Source organism: Podarcis liolepis (assembly GCF_965112155.1).
Source record: "Podarcis liolepis genome assembly, chromosome: 8".
Taxonomy (NCBI): Eukaryota; Metazoa; Chordata; class Lepidosauria; order Squamata; family Lacertidae; genus Podarcis; species Podarcis liolepis.
Window position 1 is genome coordinate 55,974,106 of NC_139560.1, and position 21,183 is coordinate 55,995,288.

At 44.8% G+C, this 21,183-nt stretch overlaps 1 protein-coding gene and 1 long non-coding RNA gene across 4 annotated transcripts in view; one reads left to right on the plus strand and one right to left on the minus strand.

The window, feature by feature from the left end:
- MBP (myelin basic protein) overlaps positions 1 to 21,183 on the minus strand; it is a 344,303-nt gene that overhangs the window by 95,500 nt on the left and 227,620 nt on the right. Inside the window, exon 1 of one of the 3 annotated variants that reach the window (XM_083518796.1) lies at positions 1,319 to 2,114. The exons of 1 other annotated variant lie outside the window; for it this stretch is intronic. Coding sequence is in view for 1 of the 2 variants with exons in the window: in XM_083518795.1 (XP_083374921.1) it covers positions 1,319 to 1,375 (57 nt within the window). In the remaining variant the exon portion in view is untranslated. Of the gene's footprint in view, positions 1 to 1,318; positions 2,115 to 21,183 lie in introns of those variants that run through there. One more of the 3 variants, XM_083518795.1, reaches the window with a different exon arrangement.
- Positions 130 to 20,869, plus strand: LOC310714033. Its single transcript, XR_014529537.1, has 3 exons — positions 130 to 805; positions 16,050 to 16,182; positions 20,386 to 20,869. It is a non-coding gene; the product is annotated as an uncharacterized lncRNA (long non-coding RNA).

Sequence of the window (21,183 nt, forward strand, 5' to 3'; positions counted from 1 at the left end):
TGTATCGGGAAGAGTATCACATAGGCTGGCTAGACACTTTTCATCTCACTTAAGTATACAAAACTCTCAAATCAGCAGCAGAATAGCCAGCAACAACAAGAGATCAGGGCCTCCCAGCTCACCCCATTTGTATATATCCCTTCTGCAATACTAGGCTGTGTACACACAACATTTTGTTCTAGGATCAATAGAGGCAGAGTCCTTGCCTTTTTCTCTGTAGTCCGCAAACAATCTAGATCTTCAGTGGAGAAATGCCCCCCAAAAGCACTTTCTGATAAGCAGGTTTCCTTCCAAAAAGCTCCAAAAGCTCATTGCAGTTTGATTCTGCAGTACCCCTCAGTGTGTCCTTTTGAAAACATCTGTAGGTGATCTGAGACATGGGCGGTGTATCCACACCTGCCCAACGACATCATGAGTGGGATCATCACAAGATCACAGTCACCACTTCCTCCTTGATTCACTTGGGGCATGTGTAGGCGCGGGGAACAGAATCCAGGGGAGGGATTTCAAATGTGTATCAAGTCTAGAACGGATCTAGCTTGAAAGCAGCATGTTGAGGATTCCGGAATGAGAAAAATTACACTTCTGTGCTGCAAACCGGTTGCTGCCTTCCTGCAACACTTCCTCTCCAGCTCATGCCCTGGCTTGTTACATTATTTATTAATTTTTATTCATAAAAATATTTACAACCCGCCCACTTATGCAACAACCCAAGGCAGCGTGGAGCAATACATGCAGGTTTACTCTCCCATTTCATCAGCCACAGTCCAGGCCCGTTGCGGGAGGCCTCGTAACTCCTTCTCAGGTGAGCGGGAAATGCATGTCATAACGCCAGATGTGGCACAAAGGGCGCGCACAATGCATCCCCCCCCCCGCGACTCTGGCAGCTACCGCTGGGAAAGCTACCTTAGTGGAGAGAAAGATTAGGGAAGGGCTGGGCGTGTGCCACCAGCTTGCGCCCCTTAAGGCTGGTCGTAGCCTGAATTTATTTATCAGCCTCAGGCCACAACATCGATAGGGACAACAAGTCCGCCTTCTCCCCTGCCTGGGATCCAGCCAGCGATTCCACTACAGCCCCTGGCGATCACAACACAGAGGCACACAACACACACATACTCCACGATCGGGCTGATCCGCGCCGCGTCTTGGGCGCAGCGCCGCCAGACAGACGTGAGACAGATTGTGGCTATCGTCAAGCGGCAGCCGCGCCACCCTTTTTCTATCTCTCTCACACACAACCCCCCCCCCACACACAGTGACACACACAAATGCACAAAAGAGTACAAAAGAAGGCGCAGCCCGCGCCCCAATAACGCACCCCGGGTGTCCTCTGTCGCGCGCTCTGGCCTCGCAGGCTCCCGGGGGTCTGCAGCATCCACCCCCCTGGAGAGGGGGATCGGGCGGGCGTGGAGACACGGAGGAGACCCCCTTCCTCTACCCACGCGAGGAAGGCGACTTGGAGTGGCGGCGGGGAAGAGCGGAGGCGGCGTGGGGGACCCCGCAGGTCAGGGCGAGTCGGCTCGTCAGCTGCCACGACAGGAGCAGGGCGGGCGGCGAGGGGGTGGCTGGCTGGGTGGGTGGGGGAGATCCCCCTCGGATCTGCTCCCTCTCAGGCTCGGTCGGCGCTGTCACGAAGCGAGTCGAGGCTGGAAGGCGCCGCTCTCCTCCTCCCTCCGCAGCAAGCGTGGCCTGGCGCGAATCAAATCGCCGCTCCTGTCCCGTGCGCTCAGGTGGGCAGCTCCAAAGGGGCGCCCGCGTGCGCCGGCTTGGGGTGGCTGCCCAAGCGCCTTCTCTCTCTCGCCTCCTCCCACGAGTTCGGGGTCAGCCTCCCGCTCCTCCTCCGCTTCCTCCTGCCAGCCGCCGGGGTCTTTGGTCGCCGCAGCCTTCCGTCCAAGAAGCACCTTCGCCCAGGCAAGGACGCGCGCGGAGCTGGCGAGCGCCGAGGGGTGGGGCTCTCGCGCCCGCCTCCCGAACCAGGAAGGACGGAGTGAGGCGCGCGAATGTCAACACGGCGGGGAGGGGCGCGGGGGAGGGAGGAGGAGGAGGAGGAGAAGGCACTTTCTGCGCTGGATCGGACCTTCCCGGGGGCAGAGGAAAGGTTGAGCACTCCCCCCGCCCGCCCGCCCCTTTTGAAGTCGAGCTACACGTTACACTGACACGTTTATTTGGAAGGCAAAGCAGCGGGTGAACAGAAGGAACAAAGCTGAATCCTCGCCTTGCGCTGCAGCAGGGGCTGGAAAGGATCGGGGGGGGGGAGGAGAGAACCCCCCCCCACAGGAAGTCCCTGCAACCCCACCCGTTCTGCCTTCTGCTTAGAGTTCTGCCGCTTCCGGTGTTTGGAGCGGAAAAGTTGGCGAGCGAAGCAAAGTGCCTGGTCCTACTTCAAGTTACTTTCTGGGCAGGATTGGACCCATGGGGGATTGCAATGGGACTAGATGACCCTTGGGGTCCCTTCCAACTCGACAGTTCTATGGTTGTATGTTCTGAGCAGCTGTCTCACATTCTCTCACCTCTCTCTCTCTGCAAGGTGAGAAGGGTGGTCATGGAAGGACTATCTCCCTATTGTCTACAGTGGCTCTCCAGGATTTGGGGCAAGGGTTTCTCCCAGCCTTACCTGGAGACATGGGGGATCAGACTAGCATGCAAAGCACATCTCTGCTGCTGAACTGCTTCTCCTGGATTGCATTTTGGTAGAGATTTCAGCCAAGGAATCCAACCCTTCCCATAGTTCTACATGGAGGGAGAAACAAGAGGAGGCAGTGGGTGTCTCTTCTCTCTAGCAAGGACTGAGAAATAGAAAGTTGCCTCTGCTTGATTGTTCACCTGCCCTCACCTAAGACCTGCTCAGTGGGTAGAGCGTGAGACTCTTAATCTCAGGGTCGTGGGTTTGAGCCTGTAGTTTGTGAATCAGTTCAGGTCTGCAAAAAAGGTTGGCAAAATACCAGAGGAACAAACGTGTAACTTCAGACAGAAAATTGTTGTATCCAGGAAGTACAGCAGAACTGCAGTCAGAACTATTATTGCCGACCCATTTTGCCTTCCCTTCCATTTGCATCCTTGTCCACAGGACTCAAAATGACCCTGACAAACCATCCATGGTCTCCTTGGGCTTCCTTTCTGGTCTGAGTCTGTCTAAATCAGGGATGGGTAATTTGTGGTCCTCCAGAGGTTGATGGAATCCAGTTCACATCAGCCCCAGTCAGCAGGCAGGAGTGAAGGAGGTTGTCGTCCTCCAACATCTGGATGGCCACAGTTTCCACACTCCTGACTTAAAAGACTCCAACCAAACGTGTGGCCAATCCTACTCCAAAAGACACATTAGGTTGTAGTGAACTAAATTCTAATCAAAGTAGACCTATTGAGATTGATGGACATGACTAACTTACATCTATTAATTTCATTGGGTCTACTCAAGAGTATAATTTTATTGACCACAACCCATGGATTCTACAATATCCCCAAGCTCCCTATTCCAGTGCTCTTCCCACACTTTCTTCCCCCCATTTCATCCATGCGCATACAGAATGCAGAATTTCTTCCTAATACTCAAACACTGTATATTGCAGAATGTCTGTTGTGCTGGTGTTAGCAATTCTTCAAAGAAGGAGGCACCCGTGCTCGGAAGCTATCTCTGCTCAATGCATCTGGCACACACACCAGTGTCATTTCCTCTGCATCCTTCCTGTTGCTTGCAAAACTGCATGTTGCTATTTTAATGACTCAAAAATGCCATCTGTGCCCTGTTCTTCACTAGTATATATCTTGACCCAAAGGACTGAACACACAGGAATATTTTTCCTTCCCCTTTTGCTTTTGCACTTTCAAAACAAAGCAAAACGGCATGGTAAAGGTGTTAATAAACCTACAGTGGAGATAAACCACTCATGTCTGCATATTGTCTATTTTGAGAGGGTGAATGGTGATGACATCAGGCTTTATTCCTTGTTTTAGCTAGATCCGGGGATGGTGATTTCCATGAATGATTGTCTAAAATCAATGGTGGGGTGGATGAGGTTGAATAAACCAGGGAGTTGATGATAGTTCATGGGTGAACTGGCAATGAATCATTGGTTGGGATGATGCCCCTACTAGGCAGGCGAGGATCATAGAAATCATAGAGTTGGAAGGGACCAACTCTATGATCATCTAGTAGTTCATATGATCCTAGGTTGAGTGATGCGGCTTGACTTTGGGATGCACACATTGTTTGTTTCCTCTCCACCTTAATCAATCAATAGCAGCAGAAGTAAGAGTGCTACTGCTAGCCATAAATGCATGCTTTTGCATCTGGGGGATAGGGCTGGTAGTCTCTGCTGTATTTTTGTATATTGGCTTGCATCCAATGGCATGCTAAGTAACTGTCCAGTCAGTGCAAGGACTTAGGCTTGAGCAATGGGGTGGGGTGGGGGGTTTCGGACCAGTTGTGCAAAGTTAGGGAGTCATTGTAATAATCAGGAAGCCACCTCTCTCCTACCTCCCTCGTCTGTCTGTGCAGAATGCTTATTGGCTAACCCTTGTGGCAATCCCTTCCTTCACCGCCCTAGACCAATGCTTCAGGCTCACCACAACTCACACTGAACAAATGTTTTAATGAGCAAATATCCCGGCATCCGATTAAAGGGTTTAAGGCTGCTTGAAGCACAAGGCCGGGGCAAAAATCCAACCTGGAGTTGGAGCCAGGTGTGCATGTCAGTGCAGGAGTGAAACCCGGAAGAAAGCACAGGAGCACCTGCTCATGGAGAGAGCAACACCCAAATGCAGCCTTAGTTTCATTCAAACAATGAATTGCCTTCAAACAAATGACGCCTACAAATATACCCAGTCTTAGAAATGACTACAAACTGGGGTATCTTGGATTTTTTTTTTTATCCCTTTAGGGGAAAATAATTAAAACGGGGGGGGGGGGGGGAGCACCTTTCAACGCTATAATAAAATGAAGGATTTTATTACCTGGGCTTAGAAAGAGTCTACAGAAACAGAAGTTTTGTTTGTTGTGGGGGAAAACTCAGAAAAGTATCATAATTCATCACCCTCCTTTGGGTTCAGCTTTCCATTAGTATATCACAGCAACAGTTAACTGAGTGGCTTCTCCAAGGAATTGTAGGTTTTTGATGGGGTTGTGAATTCTTTTCAGAATGCCGCTGGCTCAATTTATTTCCAGGGTGCCAACTCCTTCTTAGATGCAGAGGTGTTTGCTCAGGTTGAACAATATAATCTCCCCAATGGTAATGTATTGGAGCAAATTCTGTGTTATAATAACCTCTCAGCTAAAGAGTTTTCCAGGAATGCTAACTGCATCAGCAATGGCAAAATATATGGACAGAAGTATTGCATTTGTTCAGACCAAAAACTTGGAGTAAAAAATAATAATAGTATTGCACCTTTTCCTGAGAGACTTGTAGTAATTGCACTTGGATCACAAACATATTATGTGGAAGTAAACTGAGGTGAAAACATTGGAATGTGATTGGTTTGTGATCACAGACTTCCTTTTATGCTCCCACTGATTATTTCCAGGAAATAGGAGAGGAGCAAAAATAATCCCCAAAAGCTTCAACTCTTGAAAGAAGGTATTGAGATTTGGAAGATGAAAGCACCCCACACTTCAGAAAGCCTTTTGCTCCTTGTTGCTTTCCTACCGAGTACTGAAAATCTAAAACATAGATGTAAGCTCTGCCTTTGAGTTTGAAGTCCTCATTCCTGGATCCTGTGATCCTCACTACATTGTTCACTGCAAGCAAAAATGTGGTGTGTATGCGTAACTGTTAAAATAAGAAAAAATCCTTAAAGGCTAAGGGTGATATCTGACCGGCTGTGTACACAAATTTTATTCTAGAAACAACAGAGTGTGCATATTCCACACACATAGTCCACACACAATTTAGATCTATTGCCCCTGAAAAGCATTTATTGAGAATATTATTTCATTCCAAAAACAAAAGCTCCCTGCAGATTGATCCAGCATTACCATGCAGTGTGCCCACTTGAAAATACATGTAGGCAATTGCATGAATCCACACCTGCCCAGTGATGGATGGTGGGCGTATACCAGAATCACAATCACCACATCCTCCTTCATTTACCTGGACCATGTGTAGGGCAAAAAAGGCATGAATAACTGAACCAGGGGGAGGGTTTTCAAATGCACATCAAGTCATGATATTCCTGTGGGTGGCAGGATACAGAATCAATCTAGATTGAAAGTGGTATGTTGAGGATGAGCATGAACAATTCTGAATGGGAAAAGCTTCGTGTTTGTGCTACAAGCCGATTAGTCGAAGTCAAGGGTGAGAGAACCTTTTCAACCTGAGAGCCATATTTCTGCTTGCAGGCTTCTCCTGTGCATCTGATTGGGTACTGTGAGAATGGACTGATGGACTTGATGGACCATTGCGCTGATTCAGCTGGGCTTTACATATGTTTTTATGTAATGTCATTTGAAGATCATGTAAAGAAAGCCAGAAAAGCAGCCTCCTTAGTTTAACTACATTTCATGGTCCTGTTATTTACAGCAAAATACCAAAGTACTCTGATATCAGCCCTATGCTCTGTATATTGTACTCTGATATTTGATTTTTCCCCCTAGCCAAAACCACACTCTTGCCCCTATAAGGGATCAAAGGTATACAGCAGGGTGGGGAGCTGTGGTTCCTCCAGATGCTGCTGAACTATAACTCCCATTGGCCAAGATTGCTGGGTCTGATGGGAACCTGGGATGACAAAAAACTGTTTTACACCAAGTCACACCTGTGCAGCTGATGGGTGCTCCATAGGGGCTTAACAGAGCAATCCTACATGTGTTTATGCAGGACTAAGACCCATTGGCTTGTACTTGGTTGTTTCTAATATTCTTGTAAGCCACCTTGAACTATATAGGAAAGCCTGGTTATACATTCTTCAAATAAAGCCTGTGTAAAATCTAATGCAGATTATTCTTCTCTTTTGAATAAACAACTAAATAAAAATAAGCATGAATTTAGTTCCTTCAGCAAACAGCAACCCCTCATTAGAATTGAAAAAAGAGAGGTTGGTTTGCCAGGTGAGGCTGTTGGTTCAGGGAGAGAAAGCAGCTGGGAGGTAATCAATATGTAAATTGTACTTTATAAATCAACAAGATGGCAGATACTGTCTTTTCCCCATATGCGGGGGGAAGTCCTAATAGTTTATCTTTGTTCTGAGAACTGTTTACACATCTTTGACAATATGGAACCTGATCGCTGTCAGATCCTGTTGGCAATCTCCATCATTAGTCCCAACCACCTTTTCTCTCTCCTGCTCGTTTTTATTCTAATTTCATTATTAGTCCATTCATTTCTTGCATCGGGGTATGTCATGCAGTACTTATCATCAGAACAATATATAGCCTTAGCAATCTCTCCCAGCATTCAACAGGAAGAAGGGAGTAGAAAGGGACTGGGTCAGTGAGGATTGTGATATGACAGATAAATTGCTTGCTGTTATTACATTTACATAACAATTCAGAAATAATGTTTAGGTGGAACGTGATGTAAGCTATTTGAAACAGACAATTGCATTACTCAAGTGGATCTGGCAATTACTGCTCCCTGTGGAAATGCTGTGATGAAAATTTCTCCTGCAATTCCTCTCCAACCATTCTCCATCAACTAACAAGAAAAAGAAATTGGATTCAAAAATTAGCAAAGTAGAGGGGAAATGCCAGTGAAATTCACACAGGTTTTTGTTGTGCTTACCTTACTTTCAATGTAGAGGGTTGTGAATGTCCTTTCTTTCATTCTTCATATCTCTCCAGTGGTCTGCACTCTACAGCCTCCCTGAGTGCTCACAATTCTCGAAAGTTGTCATTGACTGTGCTTTCCTTTAAGTGAATTCCTGTAAGGGGAATGCTGTGGATATAGTGCATCTTGGTGTCAGCAAGACATTTGACAAAGTACCCCATTATATTCTTGAGGAGAAACTGATAATGTGGGCTGGATAAGGTTACTGCTAGATGGATTTGTTTGTACTGGTAGAGAGAAGGTAAAGGACCCCTGGATAGTCAAAGATGACTATGGGGTTGCAGTGCTCATCTCACTTTCAAGCCGAGGGAGCCAGTGTTTGCCCACAGACAGCTTTCTGGGTCATGTGGCCATGGTAGAGAGAAGCAGACCAGGAATCCCAAGATGGGAAGGGGACTAGGATTCTGATTCCACTCATGTTAGGTGGTTGGCACTGCCAAAGCTGATTGCCCTAGTTGTGTTTTGGCCAGTGTGCCTGCATCTCACTCAGTCTACCTCTTTCCACACCTGCACTCTGCAGGGCTCATGTTTGCAATGCACAAATGCTCCCGGATCCACTAAAATTGCAGATCCGGGTCACTGAGTCTGAGCTTGTGCTTACCTGTTAAAGCACAATACAGTCTAAATACAGTTCTAGAAAACAGAGGCAGAGACTAAAGCACAACTGCTTATCTCGGGCTGCTAACACCCTGCTTTGACCTTCAGGATGAATATCTGCAACGATTCATGGCACTGCCACTGATCACAGGGTTCAGCCCTGACAGACACCAAAACACTTGAGGAAACCATAGAAAGTTAGTACCTGCTCATCAAGTTCCTTAAAATAAGATGCCTTTTAAGTAAAAGCTAGGTATGAACAGTGTGCGATTTGCTTTCATCCTATGAGAAAACAGTGCAAGAAAAACAAAAGGCAAAATAAAATAGCTTCAAGTCATTATACGTGGGTTGATAATTTACTCTCAAACCCTACTATAACAACACACACACTGGAAAATGTTACTCATCTAACCCAAGGTTCAGCAAGGGTTCTTTCAATTCTGAAGTCATCCTCTTGAACTTGTTAAACATTTTCTATGTGTCTCCATCCTCCTGAGAACCAATTTTTAATTAAATTTGTCTTGTTTTGCCTCTCAGTTCCTTTTATAGGTTTGCTTACTATCACTTGGTCTACCCATGTAGCTGTACCACCCAATCAGACTTTGTGTGGTGCTACAAGTTTATTCAGTTATTAGTAGTTTTGTGAAGTTGCTAGAATTTTTCTGTAACTGGCTCCAAATGGTTCAGGTAAGGGTAGTTGATACCATTCATTATCCAGGGTAAAGCCATCACCTGCATTCACATAAATGTGGGGTCTTCTGGTTCAGACATTCCCTTCTGCATGTGGTGAGGGAAGTAGGGAAGGAATGCAGCATCTCTGTAAATAGTGATGAAGGAGAGACAGATACAATATCTAGACAGTAACATTCTGTTGTGAGGGATGAGAGAAACATCTTCTAAGAGAAACTAGTGCAAGCAGGAACTGATGGTCGTTTTTTATTGTTTCACAAGGAGACAACTTTGTACTCAGAGGACAACCAGTGAATGGATGGGAAGAGACTCAAAAATCTGCCTGTGAGCCAGATCTAGCTTGTGACCTGTGGGTTCCCCACCCCTGACTTTTCTCCTCATAATAGCCTTTTGAGGTAGGCCAGACTGACAGAAACTGGTACAAAGTCACCGGTGAACCTCATTACAGAACAGGTAACTTGAACCTGGGTCTTTCAAATTTAATGCTCTTAAAGCAATTCAAGATAAAATCCGTAGTTTGGGCATTGCTTTCGAGAGCCTTGAAGCATGTGACAAAAGTTTCATATTCCAAATAATCAAGTAGCACCACGAAAGACAGCGCTTGTTACCTCATACTCCGAGATCCTGTTCTTCGGAGGCCTTAGGTATTACAACACCCTACAGAACCTGTGCCAAATATCTAAAGGATCTACTGCTCCCTTCCTATCTTTACACTCGCGAGATTAAATGCCTTCCCCTCTACAGTGACCAACGGTAGATGCTCACATACTCCATATCAAGCCCATTTGTGTGCCTGCAACCAAGGAGTACCTAATTCAATGGACCACATTCTCTTAGATTGCTCTCTACACAACAGACCTCACCAACTGATGCTGAGCAAAATGTTGGCCCTCCGGCCTATAATGAGGTTTCTCCTGGCAGATCAGGACAAAGATATCACTCCTTTAGTAGCTTCCTTTTTAGCCACAATTTTACCCAAAAGGGTTCCCAACGAACCATCCTTTGGGGGCACAGACAGGGTGAGGCAGAATATCTCAGTGCACATGATCACAGTGTGACCTTACAACCCTCAACAGCTTCACCCTTGTCCTTTTAATTATCCCAGTGACCTGACATGTTTTATACTGTGATGCCAATAAAGGTATTTGATTTGATAACTCTTTCAACTACTTGAGCACACCTGCCTTTCTGCACCAGTAAAGAATGTGTAGAATAGTCAGGGGCGCCGACTTATAAAAAATATTGGGGGGGCCCATACCGGGGTCCATACTGGCGGCAGGATGGCAGTGGTGCTTTTGCATGCAAGAACCGGCCTGCCCTCCCCAGGCTTCGTGCCGGGAGGCGGCCACCCCCTCCTACCAACGTCACCTTAGCCGAACCCAGAAAAAAAGCCCCGCTCCGGCGGCGGGAACTCCCGTCCCCTCCATTCTCCCCTCACCCCGGTCCCTCGCCGGCGACGAATACGCCGTTCCTCGGCCCCGCGGCTCCATTCCTTTCTAAAGTCCCACCGCTGGGGGTCTTCCTCTGACTGACCGACCTGCCCACCCCTTCTCAGGAGCTCCCGGTCACTTTGGTAGGCGCGCGCCGGAGTCCCCTGCGTGGTTTTTGGCAAGGTGCCTAATAATTTTCTTAAATTATTGGGGGGGCAGAGCCCCCCCAACGAATTTTTGAGGGGGCTCGGGCCCCCTCAGGCCCCATGGAGTCGGCGCCTATGAGAATAGTTATCCTCTACTGACGTGGAGAAAAGATAGAAGAGGCAGGGAAGGAGGCGAATGACAGCCAGTCATTCAGCAGCACAAATCATCTGGAATTATTGGGCTTTTGTGTGCATCCATTATTGTATGTCACTTCAAAACACAGTGGCTCAAAACACTGTGAAATACAATATATAGCTAAAGTTAGTCTGAATGTCTCAAAGCTGGAAAATGGAAGGGGGGAAAAAGCCATTCTGACTCAGTGGCTAGTACACTTATATCACAACAATTTGCATGGCAGACTGATGTGGTGCCTTAAATATATGCTTTTTTGATGCACGGTGCAGTTTTTTCCTTGGCATATTGATGCTTCCTTTCATGCCTTCCCCTGCATAAATCCCTCCATGGCTCTCTTGAGATGTGGCATTAAGCTATGGTTTAGAATCTCATGAAAAGAGCTCATGGGCTGCTGCTCCAGTGCAGCTTTTGCTTCCATTTTTACTTAATCTCGGTTTGTTATTTGTTTGAACCTAGACAATCTGTGATTATGGGTCAGCTTTTTCAATCAATTTCCTAATTCCTGCAGAGTGTCTTTGCTTTTCTCCACATCAGCCTTGATTTTTCCATTCTTAGTTTTCAGTTCATTAATTAGAATACGTTGCTCCTGTGATTTTGCTTTCTTTTTCTTGTGCTTTCTGAGTTTTTATTGCTTCAGGCTGCTGCTCAATTTTTAATAGATTTTCTGCCAATGAATTTACCCCCAGCCTTTTATCTCTTATATTCCATTTTTTGTTCTCTCTCTCGCAATTTATTTGCATCCCTTTCTTTTTGTAACTCTACCACAAATAAATTATTATTTTAATTTTATCCCCCAGTATGCAGTATTTTTAGTTTTTGCACGAGATATAAAAATACGTATGTTAGCTTTAAATTGGGAAACATAACATTTTATATGTCACCGCCAACAACTCTTGAAAGGTGACTTTTATATTCTAGATGGAAAATAAGTTATTTTATGCAGCTGCTGCTTGACAGGTAAAATAAATTCAATGCTGCCTTTTGTCTGCTGAATTTTGCATTTCTCAATCATAGTGCTAAAGGCAAAGGAGCCATGCCAAATAAAAATGTGGCTGGCTTTGTTTATATTCATCCATCTTGGTGTCAATTTTACAAGGAACATCTACAGAGTCTTAATAATTAAATAGCAATAGTAAAAAAAAAAGAAAAAAAGAAATCTTAAACACTGTGAATAGACTGCACTCCAGACTCCATACAAACAACTAACCACCAGGAAGCAATGATTTTAAAACTGATTTTTCTTTATAAATGTATTTGCAGCAGGGATGGAACTTTAAAATGGAAGCCCAGAGAAACCATAATGTCTTTCTAACATTTAATATTCTACAGTGAGCACATGTTTGCATTAAAAACCATAGAAAGGCTAATGTGGTTCAAAATTCAGGCCATTTCTTGCTTCATCATTGCACACATTGTGATTTTTTAAGGTTCCTTATCCTCAACTTTTGAGATGATTTCTCTTTAGAATTATTTTTTTTATTGGAAATACAATAGCCAGTATTACATTCTGGCCATTTGCAGAAGGGACAAGAAAGGTGATGGGTGACGTGGCCTGATTGCCCAGAGAGAGAGAGCTCTGTTTCAATGGAGGCCACACAGAAAGCTGTTATAGCTAATACACCATAATATGCCCCCATCACTGGACAGCTCCTGCCTTCTGGCTTGATAGGAGTATTCCCAATCATCTTCTGCTCTTCAATTTTTTCCTCTCCTTTCAAATAAAATCACAGGATGGTAGCAGCTTTGCAGGAAAGGAAATTACAATTGCTTGGCACCCAGGAGACTTTAAGCACATAAAACAGTTATCAAATGCACCTTTCATATAAAAACATTGAGAAATATGTCCTTTTTGCAGGGGTGTGTGTCTTCTCTTTCTTCCCCCTACTCAGAAGAGAACTACATGTTCCTCTCCATTCTCATACCTCCCATTAGTTTATTTTGCAGATCTATAAACCATCACACAGACGCTTCCAAAGCATGGTATCAAGAAAAAACACAAAGAAATAAACTCTCTTTGTCCTTGGAGAAGCGATTTACCTCAGTGGTAGAACATCTGCTTTGGATGCAGAAGGTTTTGGGTTCAATGGCTAAGTGTCCTGTATTCACTGGGCTCTTCAGTAAACAGGAGACTTGCCCGCAGCAACATCAATGGGGTAGCAACCAGAACATGGGCCAGATTGTAGTTAAGAGTCCACTGCCAAGGCTTAGGGGAAAGTTAGAGCAGTCCCAGGCCAGGCTCCAAGCTAGAAGAGATCCCAAAAGGGACAGGTGAGTGTGGTGTAGTGGTTAAGAGCGGTGGACTCATAATCTGGTGAACCGGGTTCGCATCCCCGCTCCTCCACATGCAGCTGCTGGGTGACCTTGGGCTAGTCACACTTCTTTGAAGTCTCTCAGCCCAACTCACCTCACAGTTTGTTGTGGGGGAGGAAGGAAAAGAAGAACGTTAGCCGCTTTGAGACTCCTTCGGGTAGTGATAAAGTGGGATATCAAGTCCAAACTCTTCTTCTTCTACAAGATCAGAGCAGGCGATCCAATAGCAGGCAAGGGATCATGCTAATACATAGACTTTATATCAGCAACTCTTTGATCACAGCACTGGGGTTTTGAGCTGGAGCTGCTGGAACCAAACTGAAGTGTTGGTGGGTTCTCACAAGGCAAGACACAGTGGTAACAGCAAGAACATTTATTGAACTACATAACTCAATAACAGTGGCAAAGCCACTGCTTATATAGATTTCTGAAGGCCTGGGCCACTCCTACTCCCAACGTGATTGGCTGTCTAAACTTCCAAGCTGTGAATCATGACTCAGAGTTTAAGGGCCAATGCACAAGCCCAAATACTGAAATGTTCTGTGATTGGGTATCATTTATCGAATCAGAACACAGGGGCTCAGAATCCTTAGTCCAGACTCAAGCTCAGGCAAACACAGACCACTGGATACATAACACCCTGAATACATAACACAAACCACAATTGCTGCTGACTCCTATCAATACCTCAGTATCCCTGAGAGGGGAGTTTTACTTCTGAGGAGATATTTGCTCCTGAAGAATCCTTGCCTGTAGTCAGACACCAGAATCCTCAGGCATGTCTGGGAGCGGCCTCCATATGAAACCACAGAGAACTGCTGCTGTTTGGTGCAGACAATACTGAGCTAAATGGACCAATTGTCTGACTCAGTAAAAGGCAGGGTCCTCTTAACTAAAGCAATATCTGTATCTACAGTTGTACAGTTAATATTCCATAAAATGCCTGGGTTATACTTGGGGGGAAAGGCTTCTTAAACAAAAATGTCTTTATTAGCCTAAATCTTCATTGCTATTTTTCTGTCATGAGACACATCATAAACAGAAGTTCATTCTAAATTGCAGTGCAAAGAAAATTCCCCGAGATTTGATGCACAATGGGCTTGGTACTTAAAAGCTTTGTTGTATTCTGAGAATGCTCTTCTGGATTACAATCTTGTTGTGTGAACATGACCTCTTGTGACTTATTATATTGGCTCCTGTGGAAAATTCTTGCAGTCCATGGGACTCTCAAGAGTCTCCTCCAGCACCAGAATTCAAAAGCACCAATTCTTCGGCGATCAGCCTTCTTTATGGTCCAGCTCTCACTTCCATACATCACTACTGGGAAAACCATGGCTCTAACTATACGGACCTTTGTTGGTAAGGTGATGTCTCTGCTTTTTAAGATGGTGTCTAGGTTTGCCATCGCCTTTCTCCCAAGGGGCAGGCGTCTTTTAATTTCGTGACTGCTGTCACCATCTGCAGTGATCATGGAGCCCAAGAAAGGTGGTGGTGTGGGAACTTACTCCCACACAAACCTACCTAGGATTGAAGCCTTGTTCTCAGTCTCTAGTGTAACTTTGTTACTTGTAACGGCATCCATTTCCCTTTAGGGAAATGAGTGTTTTGTTGCAGTAACACATATTGTGACTAACCACACCCTCATAGCAAGCATTTTATGGCTGCACATATTCTGTGACGGTGTTGAAAACACATTTTCAAAATTCCTCTGAGCCCGTGAAAGTGTGGCTGCCCTTCATCTTGTTTGATTTGCATAGCAAAGAAACTTCTTAGACAGAAGGGTGGTGTGATCGTGTAAATAACACAGCAGTCAAGAAAAGAGACACCAAGAGTAAAGAGCTATTAGTGTTAAAGAGCTTCTGTGCATGTACCTACAAAACGGCCGAGTTTACATTTCACATAGCGCCACAGGAATCAATGAGAGTTTTGTCAGGGGTAAGCAGATAAACATCTTCAGCATAGATGCCTGCAGATCAGCTGGGGTTGGGTGTCTTCTCTGCTAAATGCTGGACATCCTGGCAAAAGTGGCTCAATTCATCATACAGCAGCCGAGGATTACAAACTGGACAAATTTGTCCACCAAAGATTTGTACATGCTTAAGATTTCAGAAACACAGGCAACAGAACACAGGATTCGCAATTCAGGCATTCAGCCTGATCACAGAAGAGCTAAATGTATATAAGGGGCTTGCTGTGTGTCCTCTGCATTCAATAGGCATGTCCCATCTCCCCTCAACCTGGAAGAAGAAGAAGAAGAAGAAGAAGAAGAAGAAGAAGAAGAAGAAGAAGAAGAAGAAGAAGAAGAAGAATTTGATATCCCACCCATCTGGCTGGGTTTCCCCAGCCACTCTGGGCGGTTCCCAACAGAATATTAAAAACACAATAAAACATCAAACATTAAAAACTTCCCTGGACAGGGCTGCCTTCAGATGTCTTCTAAAAGTCAGATATTTATGTCTTTGACATTCGATGGGAGGGCGTTCCACAGGGCAGGTGCCACTACCAACAAGGCCCTCTGCCTGGTTCCCTTTAACCTCACTTCTCACAGTGAGGGAGGTTGCTACAAGCAGAATCCCTGATCTGGACCTTACGCAGAGTAGAAATGAATGCAGTACACTGCAAGAAGGTGTTTCAAAGCTTTACTGGAAACAGTCTTAAAACAGTTACTTTGTATTTTGCAATGTTTAATTGTAACTCATTGCTCTTGGTAAAAGCAAGCAACGGATGTAGCTTTATTAAGCAATGTGGTCCCATCTTCTTTTAGTACTTAATACAGTTCAGTAACCCTGGATAGCTCAGTTGGTTAGAGTATGGCGCTGACAATGCCAGGGTTGCAGGTTTGATCCCTGTATGGGATGGCTGCATATTTCTGCATCTACAATTCTGGGATTCTCTGAATATTTCTCTCTCTCTCTGTTCCCAGGGAATGAGATCCTATGTGAGCATCTTGATTGTTCAGGATCGCTGAGCTGAGCTTCTACAGCTGCTGTCTCCATGGACTAACTTAGACCCTGAGTTCTCCTTGCATGAGAGTAATCTTTGCTTCAGTTTTTGGGGTGCGTCATCTTGCCGCATTAGCTAGAGAGAAACCTCCTTTCTAACGCAAACTTCTGCATAAGTTTTCAATGCATGCAAACATAGCATTTCATGCACACGAAACTTTTATCTTCAATGTGATTTGTGGCAGCCTCCCTGAAAATAACCGGGCCAAATGCCTGACTAGAAAACGTAAGTAGATAGTAAAAGACTGGGTCTCGCATACATGTATAACAAATATGAGGCTATTACTGTGTTGAATTCTGATAAAACAGTGCTTTGGTTGTATGAAACCGTTTTGTTTCTCGTATTGTGGTATTACATTGGTGCCACCAAGAGGCCGGGCATGGTACTACATAAGGACCACCACTTCTGATGTTCCAGCATGAAGGCTGTACAGTGGTACCTCGGGTTAAGTACTTAATTCATTCCGGAGGTCCGTTCTTAACCTGAAACTGTTCTTAACCTGAAGCACCACTTTAGCTAATGGGGCCTCCCGCTGCTGCCGCGCCACTGGAGCACGATTTCTGTTCTCATCCTGAAGCAAAGTTCTTAACCCGAGGTACTATTTCTGGGTTAGCGGAGTCTGTAACCTGAAGCGTCTGTAACCTGAAACGTATGTAACCCGAGGTACCACTGTACATCTGAGCAGCCTGCACTATGCAGGGAAGAGGTATTTACTTGTTACTGCTGCTGTTGCTGAACAGGATTGGACCAAAACTGTGCCAAGGAGGCTCCCCATTTCAAGGAATGCCTGGCTTACTTTGCTTGCTTTCCAACACCATCTAAAGCCTCACATCTGTGCACAGGCCTTTGAGAATGCAGCTGGGTAGATGGGGAGAGAGCCCTGCTGTTGTGAGGTCAACAGCAAATGGATAAAACAATGGTAGAACTGTATGATTATTTTAAAGAATTTTAGTTGCATTTCTATGTTACATTGTAAAATACTTCTGTTTCATTTTAATGGGTTGAATAGGTTTTATGCCAGTGAAAGGTGAGATAGCAACTGAATGAATGCATGAATAAAGATGTGTTTTTCTTTAGGATTATGGTAAAAACAGATCATATTTTATATTTTGCTGGTGCCTTCAGCTGATGAACCCCTACATCCTTGATAAGCTATCTTAGTTTTACCGCTAGCATTTCATCATCTGGTATGAGTATGTTTTGCAAAGAGCCTATACAGAGGTGATGTGTAGTTAATCATGAATATACCATCTTCAGTTTATTCTGTAATAAATTTATAGGACAGCATGATAAGGCTATCTATCCAAAAGTTAGCACATAGTGGTTTTTTATGCCTCAAAGCTGGAGGATGATTAATTTTTGTATATATTCTTCAGTTGCATTTGCATCAAGATGCAATTTTAAGAAAAGTTCTCAGAGGGCAGTGCAGATTATTGGTTTGAAATTCCATCTCACAATTTATGTTGCCTATTTGTGAATTCTCATTTGGCCAGAAAGCAGAAATTAGCATAATATAGGAACCTTGAGTGCCCTGCACATGGATTGATTATTAATACTTGCAATCAATAAAACTTCTATGTTTTAAAGCAGTGGGGAACCTCTGTCCCTCAATCACCCTTGGCCTGCCAAGGGGTCCATGGGGGCCATAGGACCTTTTTCTCAAAACCACACCCACCTGTCAATCAGCTGGCATCACTCAGATGGGCAGGTGATGTCAGCTGATGAGTAGAAAGCAAAGTTGAATTCTGTGTTGACTGGGCCTGCCAGTTCCCCACAGGGATTTAACACAGGCACACTGTTCATCTGCTAACACTAAAGTAGCAGGATCCCCTCCCCCTGCACTTATCAGCTGATGAACGGAGGGTAAAATCCTGCTCAGTCGGGAATTAGCACAGGCAGCAGGATTTAACCATACTGACATTTTAATGATATTGACATTTAGGTCCATGTCAACCTAATACTTTCCCAAGTATCTCCTTAGCCCCTAACTGACTAGTGACCTGTTCCCTGCAGTATGTAACAAGGCCAGTCCCAGATGCTCAACTCTCCACCCCAATCTTACAAGGCCTCTGTTTCCACCATAGTTTTTGTGCATGTCCAAACTTTTAGCATGGCTGGAACTAGAAGAAGTCAGCAGGGCTGATCCTCTACTTTGCATCTTCCAAAAGCACACTCAGAATCGCACCACTTAGATCTTACGGGTAAGCTTGTGGGACAATTAGAATTATTATGTTTATATGTGTTGGAAGCTGCCCAGAGTGGCTGGGGCCAGATGAGCAAAGTATTATTATTATTTCCTATAAATGGCCATGCAACTAGAAAGTTCCCACCAGGCTGCATTTCTGTAGCAGAGATCACCATATCAATGTATCCCTTTCTCCTCCTGCATGCTACATCTCTTCAGCCTTGCCTCGAGTGGTTCTAGCCCTCCAGGGCTACAGAGATCCTTAGAGTCAATGTGAGCCCTGTCAATCAACAGAATAATAACCTGCTGAGGTTTATTAAATTATTTAAGGGCACTTCAATAATTCAAGAGCAAAATATTGCAGGCACATAACCCCCAACCCTCACCCCGGTTTGCATTATCTCTTTGGCAGCAAACAGGCCAAGCAAAGAGTGAATAAAATTAGCTCCATATAAAATAAACAAGACAACAAGAGGCATCCAATAAGGCAAGAAGGTCTTCGTCTAATGGATTCCAAACTGAGTTATAGGGAAACACGGTTTATTAGAAACTTACTGGGGCGGTGGGTGGTTTGGTTTCTTAATTAGAAAACTAACAATGGTGTACAATCATCCTTGACAATTTGTCTAGTAATAATGAACATCCTCTGAAAACACAGAAAACCCTGATGCCGTTTCTTAAAGGAAACATAGTTGTTATTGTTTTCCAGGGGCAGGGAGGTTGGTGTTGGAGAAGAGATGTAATGAGGGGTTACTTGCCTATCCATCACTTTGCTGCCCTTCCAAGCTGTAAAATCAAGAGTTTTCAAGAAATGTCACTGGGTCGCTCTTATTTCTATTTACTCTTAACATGTGGGTGACATTAGATCACCCTAGTGATCTCCAGATATTATCAGACCACAACTTTCACAATTCTAATTCGTTTTTCCATTCTGGTTGAGGGTGAGTGTAGTTGTTGTCCAGGACGTCTGCATGGCACCAAGCTGAATCAGAAAACAATGCAGTGAAGTATTTTTTGAAACTATACATGTATGTGAAGAAAGCTCTTCAGAAGCCTTTGGAATTAACTCTCAAGTATCTCTTAATTAATTAATTAATTAATTAATTAACTGCTAATATTATGAATGTGATTTATAATTATGCTGGGTACACTTTCAAATTACTTTCTGACTTACTGGAACTTCATCCAGTAGAAGATTGTTTTAGTATATAAACACAGGCACAATAAGCACTTCTGACTCAATAATGCAGTTTGCACAAATAATTGATGCCCTCTGGTGACTCTGTGGGATAATGTACTTGTTCCAACTAAAGAAGCTTTGCATTATTATAGAATAGGGAACCGTTAGTGCAGATTTCATTTTTAAAAAAGTTGAAATACATCACTAGGATGTTCTAATGTGAACTTTAAAAAAATGCTTTTATTAATCATTGGGCATTTCCCCCCTCCTCATTACTCCCTGAAGTAACTGTTTTGCAAGGTCGGTTATTATCCTCAGCAGTGCTCCTAACAAATAAATTAGATGAGGGAGAGAAGCATTTTTAACGTTTGTAAAAACTGGCAAGAGAGAGAGAGAGAAAGACTCTGTGGCACTGCGAAGCTCCTAAACTTTCTGTTGCAGGATAAAATAGCAGCTTGTGGGGGTGGGGTGGGGGCAAATTTCATTGGGAAAATGGCTCAGATGAAGGGGTTAAGCCACGTGAAAGCTGGCCAGCTCATACAATACTATTTCCCCAATATGTGAGTAGGTTTGCCCAGACATAAAACAACTCACGGCTGTCCCAATATCTTCATCCATGCTGCCCGAGGCAGAGCAGCAAATGGTGCCTCCCCCCATCAATGGATAAAGTACCCATGATCAGCCAAATTATTCTGACTATGAGGGGGGGGGAATCCCCACAAGTGCCCTGTAATGCTCTGTTGTGAGTGCTGTGTAAGGGGGAGGAGGCGCACACCGGGAGATTTCTGAGGATCAAAGGCCCAGTGACTTGGTTTGGTACACCTTATGTAGCTCTGTTATCACTAGCACCAACTAGTGACATTAACTGTAACTGCACTTACTTTACAACAGGGTCGGCAACCTGGGGTTGTTTAAATGGCCCACGAGCCGCTCCCAAACCGAGCCACCTGCTCAGCGAGTCCCCGTGCACTGTGCTAAACTGGAGTGAAGGACTCGCTTCTGTGGCGCCGGAGACTGCATCTGCGCATGCACAGACGCTGAAAATCAAGTCTATGCAGACGGAAAAAAATCGCATCTGCACAGACGCGATCCGGCCCATGGAGTAATCGCCATGGGAGTGAACAGGCCGAGGTGAGGTAAACCTTGCCAACCCCTGCTTTACAACTACAGTAAGGTAAAGGTAAAGGGACCCCTGACCATTAGGTCCAATCGTGACCGACTCGGGGGTTGCGACGCTCATCTTGTTTTATTGGCCAAGGGAGCCGGCGTACAGCTTCTGGGTCATGTGGCCAGCACGAGTAAGCAGCTTCTGGCAAACCAGAGCAGCACATGGAAACGCCGTTTACTTTCCCGCCAGAGCAGTACCTATTCATCTACTTGCACTTTGATGTGCTTTCAAACTGCTAGGTTGGCAGGAGCTGGGACCGAGCAATGGGAGCTCACTCTGTCGCAAGGATTCAAACCGCTGACCTTCTGATCGGCAAGTCCTAGGCTCTGTGGTTTAACCCACAGCACCACCTGCATCCCATTTACAACTGCAGTGCTGGGTACCATATTTTGCATGCCTCTTACACCCTCTGATGACAAGAATACGACGACAACAATTGACTAGCAGAGAAATATGCTGTCCTTTCATGACACCCCCAAATCAGCTGTTTCAGGGGGTGACCTCATTCTGTCTCACGATAG